Source organism: Urocitellus parryii, chromosome 1 (genome assembly GCF_045843805.1).
Source record: "Urocitellus parryii isolate mUroPar1 chromosome 1, mUroPar1.hap1, whole genome shotgun sequence".
NCBI classification, from domain to species: Eukaryota; Metazoa; Chordata; class Mammalia; order Rodentia; family Sciuridae; genus Urocitellus; species Urocitellus parryii.
In genome coordinates, this window is record NC_135531.1 from 67,382,400 (window position 1) to 67,403,201 (window position 20,802).

The following is a 20,802-nucleotide window of genomic DNA, read 5'->3' on the forward strand; positions in this document are numbered from 1 at the left end:
TTCAGGATAACAGTGCCACCAATTACAGTATAAAAATAGTTTTGCTTATTATGATTAGACCAAATAACAGAAGTTCGTAGTTAGTAGTTGTGTGGGGACTTTTATAGTGTTTTGCATAATGAACAAATTTACAGAAGCTTCCATGACAAAATCCACCTAACTACTCCAAAAGGTTAACTGTGTATAAACAGCTGGTATTTTCCCATACTGATGAAAGGAGTTCAGAAATACCAAACAAATTGTTTTCCTTCTCAGGTACACTTGTAGGATGACTGTTTTTCTTGTTTTATAGATTTTCTAGTACAGTCTATAGAACTACTTATTGTGCATTACAAGAAGCAACTTCAAATTGAAATATTGTTATAAATGAGAAGTATCATTAAGTTAACTTCATCATTCATGCAGAAAAGGGAGTAAGAAAATAAGGAGAAGCAAAAATTTTCTGAGACATATGACCTAGACATGGGATCAGAGAGAGAAAGACACAACTACATAGAAAACCAAGTAATGAACAAGACTTCTTCATAGTTCTGGTTCATGGTTCTGGCCATCTTTTTACTGAGGTAAATTGAGGGGATCTTTTGGTAAAAGGTAGACTGAGTGTGCTCAGCTTCATGGGCAGTGCATTAGGGTAAGGGAGGAGGAGGGAGGAGAATTGGAGGTAGTTACTTAATTTGGCTCTTTCTCTTGTCTTAAATACAGGTTAGTATTCACAGGGTAGGTACCTTAGAATACATCACATCTCCAGAGTTTAAAAACTTTTTAAATCTGTGCTCTTGATTAGAAGTAAAAATGGGTTCAATCATAACACCTCAATCTTGTTAATAAAACCTCTGTGAACACAGTGACAAAAATGTGGCTTAACAATGTGGTCTTCTACTGTTGTGCTTACATGTTTTTAACACATAGAACTAGAGAACAAAACTCAACAGACAGGCCAGGAATAAAGGTTAAATAAATTTTGCTTATTGATTGCTTTCATTTCTAAAAGTTTCAAGCATATTATAAGGGGGAAATCATATTTTCAGACAGATAAAGCATTAACTTGGGGTTATTAACCATGTCTATGGATAGACCTCTTTGTCAGTTTGGGGAAGCCTAGGGACCTATTTCAGAATAACACATTTAAATGAGTAAAATGAAATGTAAGGAAATACAAACAATTGAAATATTTTAAAATGCATGATATGTTAATATAAGCATTTATCTACTAATGCATTAAATAAAAGGCAGATCTACTAGAGATTCCTACTAGTGAAAAAATGTAAATGAAAGTTTTAGAGATTTGCAACAAATTACAGTATTTGTGATTTCTGTTAGTCATAGGTATTGCTAATTCTAAAGTTGTCATTGTCTATATTGGTAATTGATAGAAATTCTAAATTTTAGGCAGTCCTTAATAAAAACGAATGTTTTATTTTTGTTTTCTCATCACACAGCCACCTTCATCCTTCCATTGAGAGTCTTATACGTTGGTTGAAAATCTTGCATTGAGCACTTAAAGACTGGGATTGAGAACACTCTTAAATCCTTGTAAAAAAGCATTCCTGCTCTGTTAAACTAAAGACTGTTAACAATGGTAAAATCCAGGAATAATTCTAGTGGAAAGGGAAATGGCATTATTAAGTTTCTGCCAAGTAAATATAAAGAAATATTTATATTCCAAATAGTCGTTTTATGAATGTTTAAAAAAATTGTGTCTGTGCAAGTGTTCCAGAGAAAATATGAAATGAATTTTATCTTGAACAAACCGCCATGGATATCTCTGGATTCTCTGAGCTAAAAGCTGCAGTTTCCATTCCTTGGTGTTTTGTAGTTAGATAATAGTGCTGAGTATTTATAGGTTTCCTTATATAACTATAGTTCTTACCATTTTTTCTTGTCAGAATAGTTTATTTTATGTCCATGCTCCTGTTTTCCTTGAATTTTAGTATTGGATTTACTGACTTTTCTCTGGCTCTACTCTTTTTATAGAACCATATTCCTCAAGTTCAATTTATTTTTAAGTTGGATACTTTATGTATCCATTCCCTTTAGAGCTCTAAAAAGAAAGTGTATTATTGACCAGATAAAGCTATTAAAGTAACTATTATGAAATTTATTTTTAGGACTTTGGTCACCTCAATGGCTCTTTAGGGTTTAAGATATGCTCCAAGTACCATAACTTGGGAGGTATGGTCTGTGGTTTTCATTGCTTACTCTGCACCTGCTCAACATGAGCACTTGCAATCCGTCATATTTCCCCTCCACCCACTACAATTATGTAAGGACCATTAAGGGTTTGAGCCTCCAAATTAAGACATCTGTTTTTTTTTAGTCTCCATTTCCTGTCCAGCTCCTATTCCAAAAGCACCCTTTACGTGGTTTCTCAGTCTTTATGCTCTATTTCTCAGATTACTGCTATTCTATTTTTTGAAACTTTGCAGAGAAACAATGATTTTTATCTGCTGTAAACTCTATTCTTAGCAATCTTCCACTCTTTTCGTTTTTTTCTCTCGGCAATGCCATCCTATTTTGTCACTTTACCAGTCTCATCTGACTTTATCAAATCTGAATCTCCATCACCAAGGCATCCCTGAACTACCATCTGCATTTTAGTAATCAGCAGCATTACCTCATCTGAGTATCTCCAATGCACCTATAATTCCACCAGCCTAAAAAGGAAAGCAGTGTGTCGTGCCCTGATTCTTCAGTTGATGAAGACAGCTCTGAAGATAAAACTCAAAATGTGGACTTGGCTCTTTGTCTTACATGCTGCTGGAAGCCATCACTTCCAAGTGTGCCGATTCAGTTGAAAACTGTGGGCAAGGGTCATGCCAGTTGTTGCTGTCACTGCCAAACTTAGCCCCAGGTTGCCAGTAAAATTTTATTGCAACCATTTGAAACCCTTGAGAGCTCAGGAAATCATGTCATCATTTGGAAAACTGTGCACATTCAGAGAAGATCAGGAACCATCTTTTTTTTTTTTTTTTCCTATCTGAGAAAGGCATTTATCTCTGCTGTTCTTGAATATTATAGAAGCAGAAATCACTGTGATTTGTACTGTAATTTTTTCATTATAAAATATTTATTTCAGGCTCACATTGATGGTTGGATCCCAAATTTCACCTTACTACCCAAGAATGCTATGTTAGCATTTATAGGATAATGTCTTTCCCATAAATTACACTTGAACCAAGTTCTGAGTGTCCATTTCTAGAATGACTTATTTTCTTTTTTCTTTCTTTTTTTCTTTTATAAACTGTAAAAACTTTAAGTTTCCCCATTTTCTGCAAGGGTGGGAACTGTGAAGATGTTTGAAAATATTGGTATTTTCAGTGAGAAAAATACAATAATTTTTAAGGATCCACTATAGTTCTAAATTTTATGAGCACTAAATCAAGTTATGCTATTCCCAAAATCCTTGTCTCTGAGTACTTTATCTTTTTTTCTTTGAATTGGGAAACATTAGGGTACATTTTTTGAAAAAGCCAAGAAAATAAATTTAAGGTTAACTTACAGAAATGCATGTTTTAACATGTATTGGGAATGCTGATATAATTTGAAAATCAAGAATACATAAGAATGTCTTACTTATAAATTATTTTGCAATCAAATAAAAAAACTACCAAGTAATAAGAAAATTATTCAATTTGTTAGAGGTATTTAATAAATCCTAGAAAGTCTATTTGAGCATATTTTCTGATATTTTCCTCTTTCTTTTATTACATTATCATTTTAAGGTACAGCAGGTGAACTTTCAAAATATGATATGTCTGCACAAAACTGTTGGGTAACATTTGAAAAGATATAGCCAGAGGCATCTGACTGAAGATGGAACTTATGTGTCAGACACAGAAAATCCAATTCAGTTTTGTCACCAAGTCAATTTTTTCTGTTTATTGTTGCAAAGACTTCACCCTGCAGTAATGTTGGAATCATTTATTTTCTTGAGAACTACTGATACACTTGCACAGCATTGTGTTTTCAAACTTCCTATCATACCCTTTAAAAGAATGTGAGAAGTTGAAATAATTATCTGTATTTGAGAATATATCCCTGTGGTTATTTATGTTTGTAGACCTGCATATTCACTGGTAGACTGGAAATATTATATATCTTGGATTTAATATTATATGCTTAGTGCTGAGTATAAAAATTCATCAACTCACAATTTTATTTTTTCTCTTATGTTCATACAAGGTGGAAGCCTGAGGAAAATGGTCCTTTTTCCATTCTACTAGAGTGCTGGGTTATTTTTTTTTTATTTTTAATTTGTTCTTTTAGATATACATGACAGTAGAGTGTATGTTGACATACTGTACGTACATGGACTATCACTTATTCTAATTAGGATTCCATTCTTGAGGTAGTACACCATGCGGAGTTTCACTGTGGCATATTCATATATGAACATAGAAAAGTTATGTCAAATTCATTTTACTGTCTTTCCTATTCCTACCCCTTCACCCGTCCTTTCATTCCACTTTGTCTAGTGCACTGAACTTCTTTTCTTCCCTACCCCACCCTTGTTATGTGTGAGTATTTGCATATCAGAGAGAAAATTCAGTCTAATATATCAAATATTAATTACCTGAAATAAACCAAGGATCAGTGGTAAATGGTTATTTTTCTGTTTCTCCTTGATTTTTTGCTATATTTCTTAGACAGTAACATTTACTGTCTGAGTTAAGCTCTATTTAGTGTTTTACAAATCCTTTCTGGTTGTTAAATATGTAGTTTATAATGTTAATTTTGGAGTGCATAAATATTGTTTTATCTTGATCTCCAAATGAAATTTCTTGACTCCATAATATTTAGACCTAAAAATCAGGTAATCCTTCCACAAATGCTATCACATGATGATTAAAGATCATTCTTAACTCATCACTGAATTTTAGGATTCGCAAGGACAAGTAGGTTGTTTATCCCTGAGGATATCATCCTTCCCTTTGTAAAACTCTCATCTCTACCACCCTCCCCCTTTGTTAAGGTACAGATTGCATTCTTCTGCTCTCAGCTCAAATGTCTCTTCTTTAAACCCTCAACCAGAACAGGTATCCCATCATAACTTTCTCTTCTCCTCTGCCTTCATGGCACTCATCAGATTTTATAATTAGATATTATGTCACTCTTGCTCTTTTATTCCATTAATCTGTGTAATGCATGAGAATAGAAACTGGATTTAATCTAATGATATTTTTGCCCCAGCTTTAGACATGGTAGCTAAAGTTTGATGTAAGTTGGTGAATGAATAAATTCATTCACATATGTCCTAAAAACCTTGTACATAGTTATGCTCAGAAAAGCTCAATACACATTTGTGGCTAGTTTATTTAATCACAGAGTTTGATATATTCACTTAAGTGTGCTTCAATTTGCTTTTTCACTTCTTAATAAAAAAACCTCTTGATTTAAAACTATTTTATATCAGATTTTATTTTTAATTTATTTTAAATGACAAAATTATAAAATTATACATATTCATATAGGATGCCATGTGCTGTTTCTATACATGTACACATTATGTAATATCTGAATAAAGCTAAATATATCTCTCTTCTCATATTATCTTCCTGGAGAAAATTTTCAAGATCCTTTGTTTCTAGCTTTTTGAAGTATGCAGTACATAATTGTTATCTACAGCTATCCTACTGTGCAAGAGGACACCAGAACTGTATTCTCTCTTCTAAATATAAGTTAGTACCAATTGATCAACTTCTTCTCTCCCTCCCTTCTCCTTCCTCTCGCAGCCTCTGGTAACAAACATTTTACTCTGCACTTATCTGAGATTAATATTCTCATACTCCACACATGTGAGATGGTGGGTCTCTATGCTTGGCTTATTTCACTGGCAAATTTCTTTCATATTTTGTTTCTGGGTCTATGTCCTACCTGGATAGAGAAGAGTAGGACATTAGTGTTGTATTGTAAACTTCCAGAAAAGTTATTGTCAGTTATGTATTCTCAGTTACAAAAGATAAGTGAGCTGTTTGACCATATAAAATAAATTATACAAAAAAGCAAATGTAGGGATACACTGGTTTTGGCTTTTCACACAACTCCAAAATCCTCATGTTTATTTACTTACGCATTAATTTACTTACGATATTTATTGACCTAGGCATTTTACATCCACTATTAATTTTAACCTGTTCATCAATATGAATCAAATTAAATTGTTAAGTTCGCTTACAGATAAGGAACTCGAGGAACAGAAAAGGCAACTAAAGATACAAATAGAAAAGTCATAGTTCTCTTTAAATGCCGAGACTGTGTTTTTCCCTGTAATGCTGCTGACACTCACCAAGACCACTCATCACGTGCAAGTGTTTTTAATATATGCAGTGTAATAAACAGTTTCCTTTTACCCTGCAAGAGACAGGATCATATCATACTTAGAACTGCAGGCTCTGCAGCTGCAATGACTGGGACTGAGGCCAAGCTCTGCAGTTTACTAGCCATGTGAACCTAAGCAAATTATTTAATCACTCAGTAGCTCAATTTTCTCTGTAAAATGGAACCAGTAATAAATAGCACCTATTCCAAAGACTGCTGAGAGGATTAAATGAATTAATATTTAAAGTACTTTGGACAATTCTTGGCACACAGTGAAGTCTAAAATTAAAATCAACATTATAATATGACAATTGGTGGCAAGACAGTCTAGCAATGTGTTTGCCATTATTTATAAATTCATCTTTATAAAGCAACAATTGCATTGAATATATACAATACATATCACATTATTTACTTATATATTTTCATTGAATAAGCCTATACTTACATAAAGGTATAAGGTAGTACACACTGACATTAAAAAAGAATATATATATATATATATTCTTTATATATATCACACACATATACTACACATATATGTGCATTTGTAAATACTAGTTCATTTTTATTATGGTTAAAGAGTTATGAATGCTCAAAAATGAAGATAAGAAAATATTAATTTACAGTTTTAAGAAAAGCATGAATAATTTTGACATTTTGAAACCTCACTTTGTTTTCAGTTGAAGATTTTAGTTTTTATTTTTCATAAAGCCCTCTGAACTCATCCAAGTCTTAATTCATTTTGGCATAACAGTTTGGCAATGTTGCATTTTAAGAGCTCCCTTGGTAACTATCTTAATTTCCAGAAATAGTGTCAGTGATGAAAATGTATTTGAGTGCCATTCCTGAAATTTAATCATGTCACATTTAAACAGCCAGGAGGGAATTGTATATGGCTATTGTGGGCCATATAGCCCGATAAATGAAAACAATTCTAGTTATTTTTAGATTAGTTATCTAATGAGCTATCAATTTCCATTGTACTTACTATGGTTTAAACACCATATGCTGTTAAACATACATGGCAAGGGGCCGGGTTGTGGCTCAGCAGCAGAGCGCTCGCCTCGCATGTTCGAGGAGTTGAGTTCTTTTTTCAGCACCACATAAAAATAAATAAAAATTAAGGTATTGTGCCCAACTACAACATATATACCTATATATAAAACATACATGGCAAGGCATATCTGTTCTTATGAGAACACATTTCTCATTCCAGTCAGTCATCATTTTCCTTTCAAGCTGTTTATGGAAATGACTGTCTGGACACTTGAGCTTTCATCATTTAAAAGAATCAAGGGAGTCTAAATGAGGACTTTAATTAGAAAAATTGTTGTAATGCTGTAATAAATATGGTAGGAACACCTAAATGACTTTCACATATCAATCAATAGCAATTTTATTTAAAATATAAAACTAAAAGATAATTAAGATCTTCCAAAGGAGATGAGTAAATTATATAGGCCATATCTAAAAATCTGATGTGAACTTACTTAAAGTTTCATTTCCCTAACCCACCTATGAATGTAATTAGTAAATAATTACTGGAACCTTTACCTGCAAATTTTATGGCAAAAATTAAAGGGTTAATTGTCAAATCAAAGAAAAGCAATGCAATTTGCATCAATATTCATTGAGTACAATGAATGCTAGAGTTCCAATATGTACCAATGGTGTACCAAGTAAGTACCAAAGTGCTGAATTACATTTTATTATATTGCTAAAGGCAGTTTTACAATACTGCTTTAAAAAGGAAAGTCAAATAAAAATAACTTGATAGTAGTTGAAGACACTGAGAAAAATAATATCTCATTCCTATTCTTAAGGAACTAAAAATGCTAGGTTCATTCATTCATGAGCAGATTTTTTATTTAACACCCACTGTGTGCCAGCACTCTTCTGGCAATTATAAAATCTCATGGAGCACAAACTCAATTGAGGGAATAGTCAATAAACAACATATAAATCTGAAAATAATTGTTAGTGATTAATGTTAAGGAAAAAAAAAAAAGCAGAAAGTGTGTTCCACTATGCTGAGGTCAAGAGGAAGGCTTCATTGAGTTTTGGGGTTTTTTTCTTTTCTTTTTTTTTCCAATTACCTGAAGGCAGGATGGGGATGTGTCACAATAGCAAATACGACAGAAAAAAAAAAAAAGGAATGGGAAAGGAAATATTCTAGGGCAATAATACACCAGGTATATGCTAGAAACAGCTAGGAGGTCAGTGTGGCTACAGTTGTGCATAGGAGTGACCAGAAATGGTGTTGGAGAGAGAGGAGTGAGCAAGGTTGGGTAGAGATGGGTCCTTGAATCTCAGAAAAGAGGACTATAACTTTTACTCTGCCTGACATCAGCAAAGTGAGAGACTAGGCTGTGAGTTGGTGCTTTCTCAGCTATTTTTTTGTTTTGTTTTGTTTTATAAAGGCTGCTTCTGACAGCTGGATTGAGAATAGATTGGAAGGAGCACATGTAGAACCAAGGAAATACTCCTTTAAGTAAATTTGCAAAATGAGGGTTCTTTTTTTTTTTTTTTTTTTTTATCTCGAGCATTTATTATTCTCACAGTTCTGTGACTTGAACAGTATGGTAAACAATAGCCTTACACATACAAGTGCTGGTCCAATGTCAGCTAGGATGGTGACCATTGTAGCCCATTATCCTATCCAGCAAGGTGGCTTAGGGTTATTTACCTAGTGGTAGAAGAGTCCCAGTAGAAACAAAAAGGGCCAGCCCCATTGCACAAACACTTTTCAAGTGCCTGCTTACATCACATTTGCCAGTGTCTCATTGACCAAAGCAAGTCATATGGCCAACTCCATTAGCCAATTCAAAGGTGGAGAAATAGATGTCACCTCCAGGTAGGAGGAGCTTCCAAGTTACATTGCAGAGGGGTAAGTATACAAGAGTGAAGAGACTTTATGGCATTTTTCAATTTACCCATGTTGTCTTCATTATTTTAAAGCAGTAGAGAATAGGACAGACAGCAGAATACATCAGACACTAGAAAGGCAATATGTCAATTAATGGAAGGGAAACTGGTGTGATACAGCAATCTGTATATGGGGTAAAATGAGGGTTCTTCATATCTTTGAAAAAACATTTTTGTCATCTTCTTTGTTAATAATTTCCCCCCATGAACACATTTCTTCCTGGCATCTGTGCTTGTGAGTGTGGGCATATAAGCATGTGTGAAGGTGTGAGGAGCTTGTGGATCCCTGTAGAGAGTGTGTGCCCCTGTCAGAGCTTCCTCCTGACCTCCTGCTCAGCATGGGATCCTGGCTTAAAGCTCCCACCCTCTCCTCTTCTCACTCCCAAATGAGAGGGAGTAGATAAAAGGCAGGGGAATAGGCAATGAGAGAGGTGAAGTCAGTCTTTATTTTTCACATAGTGCTCTCTCTTTAAATTTCATTTAAAATGTAATTACACTTTCCAGGTTATAAAGGTAATATAGGAAAGTTTCAGAAAATTCAAAATACACCAACTGTAAGATGAAGACACAATTCAACTCAAAGTATTAAATTGCTTTCTTTATGGAAATTTTTTTTTTTCATATTTTTGCCATTTGTTTCCTGATGTTATGTTTAATTGTAAGAACTGAAAGATATAATAAATTGAGGATAATTGATATTCCTCTTCTGTCTTTATTATAAATGTTCCACAGTTTATATTTTATAAACTTTTACTATTTTATAGTTATTATTATTATTATTATTATTATTAATTATTATTTTATTTGGTACTGGGTATTGAACCAAGGGGAACTTAACCACTGAGCCACATACCCAGCCATTTTTAAAAATATTTTACTAGAGACAGGGTCTCATTGAGTTGCTAAGTGTCTTGCTAATTTGCTGAGGCTGGCTTTGAATTTGTGGTCCTCCTGCCTTAGCCTCCCTAGCTGCTAGGATTACAGGCATATGCCTCCACGCCCTGATAATTATACTATTTTAAAGTCAGTTCTAGTCCTTTGCAGTTTCTTCTATTATTTACTATTTTTGAGGGTGTTGAAATGATTTCACAATGAATGATTTTAAAAATAAATCACAAATGCAAAATTACACCAAAATAAATTGAACTAAAGCCATTGATAGAAATATGAAAGAAGTAAAGCAAAGAAATGGAGTACACAAGCCCAAGATTAAACTAATGACCGTTGGGTTTGAACACAAGGGCAGCCATGTTTTAGTACAGGTATCCTCTGACACTACCCAGCAGTTAGTCTCCCTTCTTTGTGAGTTATCCCAAACAAATAGCTTCTCTGCCTTCTTACAGGTGTAAGCTTGTCAGTGGTAACACTCTGGGAGTGATGCAAAACCCAGATGAAAATTTATCAATTTTGCTGCAGGGTGAAAGCTGTCACATTAGGTATAATCTAACTAATGTCAATTCCCAGGATCCTAACTTCAAGCAGCAAAGAGTTGGTGCCACCTGTAACACGAAGCTGCTCCTCTGTGGTGAATTTTCAATGTTCTCAATGTGTAGAACTAAATTTTCAGGTCAAGGAAGACAATTCACTATCATGTCTACGTTCAAAGGAAAGTCTTAAATATAGTGTATAAATACAAAACCAAGCCCAAGAAAAATAGAATGTTTCTCTAAACACAATATCAAAAACTGATTGGAAGACACCAGGTACAAACTGATGGCAAGTGAATTGACAGCTGATTTCAATATATGCTTTCCATAATCAATCAGTCATCTTTTTTCTCAAGGGCAGTTTCAGATGCAGTAACCTCAACAAAAGTCTCTGATGACAGTATAAACAGGTTTTAGCTCTTGGTTTCAAGATCCAGCTCACACCCAGTCTTCTTTGATTTCAACATGTTGGCAGACAGCTGTGTGTTCAGTTGATCTTTGGGCAGCAAAGGCATCTTTCCCTCTTTCCTGGTGTTAGTGTTTATTTCATAAGCTCCACCTCCCCCAGCTATCAATTCTGACCTCCACCCCAGTTCCTTAATGCCCTACGTCTTGGTCTAGAATGTCTGTATCTTCAGAGGCTAGTTCATCTGAATCTGATTCAGAGAGCTAGGAATGGATCAACTCAGAGTGACAGTCATCCCGAGGCAGTTCTCATGAGTCCCTTAAAGAAAATGGGAAGGCCTCTCCTTCCAACTGCTAACTGTCCAGTCTTCCTATGAATAAGAAGTGTGGCCTTAGCATGCCTGGATGTGCTAAGCCAGGTGCCATTTTAAGCTCTGCTTAGTTCCAGTGCTTCTCGGAAGATACTCTATTCTGGTCCCAGAACTATTTTGCTACACAAATGTAATATAGTTCACTGACGTTGGTTTGTTTATTCTTCATCATCTTAGTAAAGTGTTCATTTGTAGACATCATAGGGGTAGCTTTTTAGTACAACTATCAGCACTGACTAGGCAGCCATCTTCATTTTCCATGAAACAAACAAACAAACAAGCAAACAAAAAACAGAGGATCAAAGTTCTGTGCCTGGGGTTGGCCAAGAGCTGAATCTGCATGTGAGTTAATGAAGGTGGTCAGGTAAGTGCTCTATGGGAAGGTTGCTAGACTAGCTGCTTGGCTGGCTACTGGTCTCTGATTGGATGGTCTATCTGTCCTCAAGCTGCCCTTTCATCCCTGTGGCTTGCCTCATCAACCCATGCTCAATATCCTCCAATCATTTGAAGCCAAGAAAAATTTCCTCCTCAGTCCATCAGTTTGTACCTGGTGTCTTCCAATCAGTTTTTTTTTTTTAAATATTGTTTAGTGAAACATTCTATTTCTTTTTGACTTGGTTTTGTATTTATATATTGTATTTAAGACTTTCCTTTGAATATGGACATAATAGTGAATTGTCTTTGATATTAATAACTTGACTATTTTAGTGTAATTTTTCAGGTTAGGATGATGAGTATGTAGTTTTTAGATGATCATTTGTACATATAACTCAAATAAATTGTTCAATATAATTCCCTATTTTATAGACCATGTTGGGAGGGAAAAGAAGAAGGAGGAAGTGGGAAATGTGTGACCATGTCTAAAGAGATAGAGAAAAAAAGAGAGGAAGTAATGGTTTTATTGTGTGTTCATTTTGATCATCTGTATCCGAAGAGGTTTCTCAGTTTAGAGGAAAATGCACTGAATTGGGAATATAAAGCCTGCATTCTCATTAGTTCTGCTTCTACAACCAACTAATTGACGAATTGTGAAAGCTTGGGCAAACCACATCACATATGTATCTAAGTTTCTACATCTGAATTCTTATCTGCATCTTTATTCTGAGTTTGAATGATATTGTTGTGATGCTCAGATAGTATAATACACATAAAATCTGTAGCATATGAAGTTTCCTAAGTACCCAACAATTATAAAGTGATATCATTAGTGTTCTTATTTACCTGTGTTTCTGGCTAATTTAGGTCCCACGCCATTGACAATAGCCCTGTTACTACTTTTAGCCTCCTTTTTTTTATTTTTAAAGAGATTAAAACTTTCTGCCTGTTTTTAAACATTTCACACAAATTATTGTCCTGCCATTTGATTTACTATCTCAAAATGTGACTGTGTTAGGTTTCTAAGAAGACAAATAAATTATATATAAAATCCTTGCTGATATAACTAAATCCTTCTTTATCTCTACCTTTATTTGTGATAGAGGCTCTTTGGTTCCAATGTCTATCAAATCAAAAGTAACCACTCTGTTAGTATTAATCTAGGTTATAAACACTGTCAAAGTCAAAATGGGATTATTTGGAAAAACAGACTTGAGTGTCTTCAGGACTGTTGCCATTCCTTTCTGACCACAATGCTACTTCTATGCATACTGTGAACTGGAACATATCCTGGAAAATATGTGTGTGCTAATAATATTATGTCAATAAATATGGAATGTGCCATTTTGACCAATTATGAGCTCTGAAAGGAATGGTAATGATTTTGGCCGGATTCCATAATAAATGAAGGACACATAAATAAAATCATTCATGTATGTGTATGTATATATCCACATATGCATATACATGGATATACATATAATATATATATACATGTATGAAAATACTTACTATATTGACAATTTCTTCCCATAAATTCTCCTGGGCACTCACAGGAATAGTTAGCAACAAGGTCCGTACATATACCACCATTTTTGCAAGGTTCTGCTTCACATTCATTTATATCTAAGGAAACAAGAATAAAGGAAGAGGGTTATTGGTAAAAAAAAATGATTAGATATCAGAAGGTTTTAGGCATTTCAAATGAAAAAGTCTGAGTGATGCTATTCCTTTGGTATTTGTACTTACACATGTCAGTGATACAAATACAAATTCTGCTTAAACCAACAGTTCATTAAAATCAAATTTAATCAATTTCAAATAGAATTGAAAAATCCAGATGAAGGATCAACAGAACTAAACCATTCTCAAATTCTAAAAATACATATGAATAGTTTGGGGAAATATTCAGTATATCCTTAGAATTAAATCAAACAAATTAACCCTGATGGAGAGATGAATTGGTTTTACTTACAAGATCTAGAAACCACTCCGCAGCAACTGCCAATTAACACTGTCTCATTTCATCTTAATTCATTAAAATTCTAACTGACGGAGATGTTTTAGTTTTTAAATAGTTTGCCTTTGATGAATACGATGAGAAGCAAATTAGAGTTAATCGCTAAAGCTCATTACATGCAAAGTATAATAAATGTAAATGATGATCACTTCCTAATCTCATTCAAGAGTTTCTAAAGTTAGGATGACTAAGGGGACTTACCTTTCATATACCATTATCACATATGATACAAAACCATATGTAATAACATTCATCAAATTATACTAATTTCCATGCTAATTTTAGACAACAGAGAAAATGAATATGAATTGAATGTAAAAGGAAAAAAATGACTAATTGAGTCAAATATCAATCACTGATATTTCCAAATAATTCCCTGTAGTACAACACCGGGTTCTGTAGAGCTAGTAAGATAGGTGGAGAGCAGGCTGCTTGCTCTTCATCTCTTTTTCTTCCTATCATCTATTCCAGTCAACTCCCTGTTGGTCCTGAATCCTATAACTCTGTTGCTGTTTTATGTTTAACCAGTTTAAGACATAAACAGTATTAGTTGGTAGAACTCTAGGTATATGCCTTTCACCCTTCACCTAGTCAGATGGCAAACTTTCCACATGCAGCTCCTGACTCCCTGTTCTTTGTACTCCGGAAATATCACACTCTACTTGAAGACCACTGGTGCCCATAAGTGTTTCCTGCTACACTTCTAGCAAAATAATAGAAATAGTGACATGTGCAACCTAAAAATATAGTTTCAGATTTAATGTGCCTTCTGATCCACTATATCAAAAGGTGTATCTGAAGTCCTAGGTTATCACAGTTGCTTAAAGCAATTTGATCACTAAATTATCCTCTCAAGACCAAACAAGGAAACAAGTACCAATTTCTGTCTTCTAAACACTATCCCCTCCTGAAAATTGAGTTTGTCACATTCCCATTCATGGTGCACTATTGAAAGTGAGGTCTTATTTTCTTTAAGCGAGTTATGACTTTCTCTGAAGGCAGTTCTTTTTTTGTTTTTAGGTGTCCCAAACTGAAAGAAGAGATAATTCATGACTATGTTGAAAATAATCTCAATAATTTCAGTATTTAGAAATGCAAAATAGAATAAACGTAGGATCTGACAATGTCTAAAAAGAACTGTGTGCATAACTTGAAAATTATGACAAGCTCTCAAATATTTGATACTGAAACTCTCCTGAAAGAGAGAGAGGGGAGGGAGGGAAGGAAAATGGAGTAAATAGAAGGGGAAAGAATGAACCTAAGTCATTTCTTCACTTTCCTAGCTGATGAAATGTTCAATTCTTCTTGTTATTATCAAAACTTCAGTTACTCTAAGTGGTATGAAAATCTCTGTGTTATTTATTTTGTTGCAATTCAATTTAAGACAATGGCAAAGTTTGCTTACTTTGGAACATGCCCAATATGCCTTTTCCTAGACCACATTTACTGTAATTTGTTTTAGATAAAAACATGTTATGGCTGATAAATTAAATCTTCATTTCTCAGAAAAAGCATTGCCTTATTTTATGAAGCTATACATAAAAAGGTTATTTGCTTCCATATGTATATGAAAGATACTGAGTACTGATGCCTGAAGAAGAACACATAGGGAATATATTTTGATTTTCACCTTGAAGGAAAGGTTTAATCAGGATTAATAAGGACAAGATGGACACTGTGGTGTACTTCCAAGCAGGGAACCAGAATTGATGACAACTTTGATGATCTGATGGTCGGTTTAGACACATGAATAGTTCCACTTTGGAGCACAGAATGTGAGGGGGAGTAATGGGATCCCACGTCTGAAGATGCAGGAAAGGGATCAAATTACAATGAACACTTAGCACCAGTGGAAGGAACTGCAGTTTGTCTTTTGGCACTGAAGAGCTGGACAGGATAGAAGGATATCCCCTTTATCCTCCTGCTTTAGAGGGACCCAGTGAGGCCACAGTGGGATAAACTTGAGAAATGAATAGAAGGCAGGAGAGAAACCCACCCTAGATTGGGTGTTAATAGTACAAAATAAGAACTTAATACTCAGGTAGAAAGCACTAAGAAATTTCTCATTTTAAGAATGAAATACATCATGACCAAAATCAAACCCAACTCTTGCCCCTTTGAAATCTTAGTAGAAGGAAGTTCCCTAGTCAATAATGTGAGAACAACCAAGAATTGTGTGTACTGTTATTAATATGCAGGCACAGTTGTTCTTCCCTAAATCATCCATGTCTTTACACAATAAATAGTGTTTAAAAATATGTGAATGTGCATCTAGGACAAATCAACCTTTGAACCTTTTATTAGCTATAGGTCCATAAGACAAATCTAGAGTCATCAACAAGCAAGTTATAATTAAGGAATTCTGGTTCCAAAAAAAATCAAGAGTTAACACCTTTAGCCAGTGTTAACATGAGGTGGAGTGAATTGGAATTACATTTGCTGAAGTGGAAAGGCTTTATAGACATACTTAATTTATGTCAAAAAATAACCTCTTCATTGTTTAAATATTCACTTTACAATGTTTATTTTTAAAACTCAAACTACTTAAATCGAAATGTATAAAATGTAAATGTTATTTTAAATGAATCATATATACTCTTTAGTACAGTATCATATTTAGCAAAACACTTTTACATGTGTACATATCCAGTAACATGCAGGCTCAGAGAACATATGCAAATTACAGAGAGGCATTTATATATTAGTATAATGCAATTCTTTCAGCATTAAAGGCTATTCACACTGTGATTAACACTGCAAGCAATCTAAATGGAAAATGACCTCAATTTTTATAAATCATGCTTAATTAAAGACTTATAAATGTTCACAGACTATAATGTAATGAAATGAAAATTAAACATCTTCATAATAAATTGTACATATTTGTTTTTGTCACAGATCAAGTCATTATAATTTCCAGAAAAAAAAGGCCACATCTATTCTAAATATAGTGGGATACAGCAGAGTATTTTTTACATCTTGGAACAATTTCACACAGCAGTCCTTATATAAAATAAGAATTTCTATATTTAATCAATCTTATAGCTCATTTATAATAATAGTAATGATAGTTTTAAGGTCTGAAGGTCAATGGGTATACTTATTTATTTGGAAGTTTACTTAATATACATCTGCATTCTGAAAATTATTTAGTTATGCGTGGCCTTTGTTCTGAATTTTTGTCAAACCTAATATTGTGGAAATTATAGCCCAAAGTCATGACTCGCAACAGCAGACTGTCAAAAAAATTTTTGAAATCAAAATTACATTGCTTATTTCTTATTTGGGTCTTTGAAAAGCAAGGCATAATTTTTGCTATGGAAGCCATATTGTTTCTTTTCAGAGAATTATATTTAAATATGCATTAATCCCATTCTTCCTTAGACTGCACAATATCTATACTCTAATTCTCTGGAGCCTCTTCTAGAAATTTAAAAAAATAATAATAATTAACCAATTAATCAGCTAATTAATTCATGACATTTTCTCTAGGTCACCTTTGTACTAGGATCACAGCAGTTTTTATTCTTGGATTATCATTGTCTTAATTCTTCCTTGAATTCCCTCAGAACTCCTTAGGTGGAAGCTGAAATCCTAGTAGTTGAGGTACATTTCCTCTTTCAGCTTGGCTTACAATATTTTGAATATTGAACACCTTTTACACTAGAATAGCTAAATCTCTGGGAACAGAAGTCCATTTAACCTTTCTGTCAGTCAATCTATCCTCTTATCACACCCAAGTATGTACCAAGCCCCAAGAGCATCAAGAAGGAATACTTTCAGTGTTATGGTTTAAACAAAAGGTGTCCCCCAAAAGCTTATTTAGCCAATTTTGCAAGAATTTTCAGAGAGAAATTATTGGTTATAAGAGTCATAAGCTAATTAGTGGATTAATCCATTGATATGGATTAACTATGGTAACCTTGGGCAGGCAGGGTGTAGCTGGAGGATGTTGGTCACTTGAGGCATTCCTTTGGGGTTAATATTTTGTCCCTGGTGATTGGAGCTATCTCTCTGCTTCCTTGTTCCCAAATTCTGAGCTGCTTCCCTCTACCATGATGTTCTGCCTCGCCTTGGGCCCAGAGCTACGGAGTCAACCTTTTGTAGACTGAGAAATCTGAAACCATGAGGCAAAATAAGCTTTTCCTCCTTTATCTTGGTCAGATTTTTGGTCACATAAATGAAAAAGCTGAAACTTTGGCTGAGCACCTTGTTTTGATACTAAAAGGACACCACTGTAGTATGTTTTTGCTTTTTTTTTCCATTTTGCAAAGATATGATTTCTTGGTTTCCTTATTCTTTTCTCTTGGGTTATCTTTCCCTGCAATATTGTTATTGACTGCTAATTAACTGGTAAAAGCTTATTTTCAACGGTCTACTATTTTTGATCCTTAACAACACATCTTCCCTGAACTCCCCATTAGCTGTTAAATATTACTCAGACATCCTGTGAGTGATTACCTTTAAAGTTTGACCTTTATTTTTTTTTTACTTATCTAAAGCCTATGGTTTTTCATTTTCTCTTTTAAGTCTGAATGAGTTTATGATGAATTTCTAGAATACTGTTCTTCCACTCTAATATAGAATTTAACTATGCCATAATCAGAATTACCTAGAGAATTTCCCAGTCATTTCAGGGACAAGTTCAGTATATTTTTTTCATCTCATAAACTTGAATTCCCTTTTGATATAGCTTTGTCCTATGTTACCTGTCATTTATTTTTCAGTCTCAGATTAGGATCAACATTCTCCAATCACATCAGTACACGTGTAATATTTTTATAATGACTTGTTGGTAACTTTTACTTACTAAGAACAGTAAGGTAACAAAAGTTCCAAATCCAAGAGATACTCACCTATAACCTCTTTCAAACAAAAGAGCTGTATTCTCTGCCCATCTCTCTCCTGGCATCCTAGCACTTATTTTAATATCTCAATTTTGATGCAAATGCCTTTTCTGTTACTATCAAAGTGGTATCCATTCCAATTCTTTGGAATACTTCCACATAAAATTATTTTATTAAGGCTTAAGGCTTATTTGCTCATAATCAGATATTTGGCTGGTGAGATAAGACAGCTGTTCCAAGGTACTTGTAAAGCCAAAACCAGCTGAGAAGCAGGTTAAGGAAGGGATAACTGAGAGGGTTGTGATGTCTCCATAATTGAAATATTTGATGACTTGAGGGCATTCCTAAATAAAAGCATACAATATAAGCAAAAAAAAAAATCAAACAAACAAAAAAAAAAGAAACCCAAATGCATCCTTCACTGAAAATTTTCATTAGAGTGCAAACTGTCTTCAAGGATGTGGGCATGCTGCATAATGACTTGTCCACAGTAAATATTTGTCAATTGGTAAGAATGAACCGGGAATATTGGAGATGCGTAGACCTAAGTACTATAACAAAGAGTTCACTGATTAAGACAGGGGAAAGCAATTAGGGATCTAGCCTCTTTCTAAAGGCATTATATTAAGGAAATAATGGAAATTGAGTAATTTTGTTTTCAATTGATGTGAATTGAATGACTTCTCTTTTTGAAATCAGAAAAGTCACACAAAAGTATGTCAGAGAAATATTTCAAATGTCTTTCTTTTGTAATAATATGGCATCTCATGCATGATACAGCATGTTTTATGTATTTCAATATTTGTCTCAAGATGTAGCATACCTACATAATCAGAACTTCTGATTCTTGTGTGAAATGGAGGTAAAAATGGTATTTTAAAAGGAGTTCAGGTGATGCTGAAGGATAAGCCAGGTTGGAAAATGTTGAAAAGAACTTCTTCTTCTTAGGAAGTTCATTCTTCCACTCATCCATCAATTTATCCATCCATCTATCTAACCACCTGTCAGTCCTTCCATCCATCCATCCATCCATCCATCCATCCATCCATCCTTCTTTGGTTCTGTGCTAGGTACTAAGAATGCAGCTAATGATTTATATGTCATGGTCCCTTATTTTTTTTACTCCCTTACAGCTGACTAAATATAGAAGGAAATAAATAATTAGCTGCAGTGCAAAATGATAAGTGCTACACAGTAAAATGCAATGTCTCAAAACAACTCCAAATATTGGAAACTAAATTGGTTTTACAGGCTAGGAAATGTTTAGTTTTGCAGTTAAGTAAAATTAGGAAAATTCTTCTGAGGGGTATTCTTTTATACATACTATATATCAGCAATCTGTAGGTCTAAGTGTGACTTCTCATTATCTCATTGTTCTTTGATCAAAGTATGAAAAGTATATATTCCCTGGTTCCCTACTTTTATTATGGTATATTATCACTTATTCATTTTTGCATTTTCTAGTGCCTTATCCAAAATAAATTACTCCATCCTATCTGCTGAACCAAATTATTTCACTTGCTCCTCTTTCTAGTTTTAGCAGTCAACTTTGATTAACCATTCTGACTTTTTTTTTATAGAGAATTATCACAAACCATAACAGGATAGGTGAAATGGGATTCATATTGGAAACAAAGCTCTGATTCATATAATCTGCCTTCATCCTTTCATCCACTCATTCAGTTATTAAAATTCTATGAGCACCATCTATGAATCGGGCACTAAAATACATAATTGGGTGCATCAGTGAATTGGGATGGTTCCTGTTCTAAGAGACAGCATTTCTACCCTTTTATTTAGGAAGGAGATAATTATAATGCTATATAGTGAAATATATGCCTTAGAGTATTAAGCACAAAATGTTCTGTGATTATAGCAGGGAACTTTGTCTACAGGAGATGTGGAAGATTGTTTGAAGGAGGTAATAACTGTGGATGGTGTTTAAAGAATGAGCTGGAGCTTTTTTTTTTCAGATTGTTAAGTTAATAAAGAACATAAAAGCACACAATGTTTTCTGGAAGAACTGAACACCTTAAATGTCTAGGGCATGCAATTTGACTGTGCGGAGGGGACATGGATTACAGGGGATCATGGTTACTAAGAAGATAGGA

The 20,802-nt window shown here is 34.0% G+C and overlaps 1 protein-coding gene across 2 annotated transcripts in view; it reads right to left on the reverse strand.

The window, feature by feature from the left end:
• Positions 1–20,802, reverse strand: part of Edil3 (EGF like and discoidin domains 3) — a 399,196-nt gene that overhangs the window by 158,165 nt on the left and 220,229 nt on the right. For both annotated transcript variants that reach the window (XM_026394555.2, XM_026394553.2), the window contains one exon: positions 13,337–13,450. In XM_026394555.2, coding sequence (XP_026250340.1) covers positions 13,337–13,450 — 114 coding nt within the window. The remainder of the gene's footprint in view (positions 1–13,336; positions 13,451–20,802) is intronic.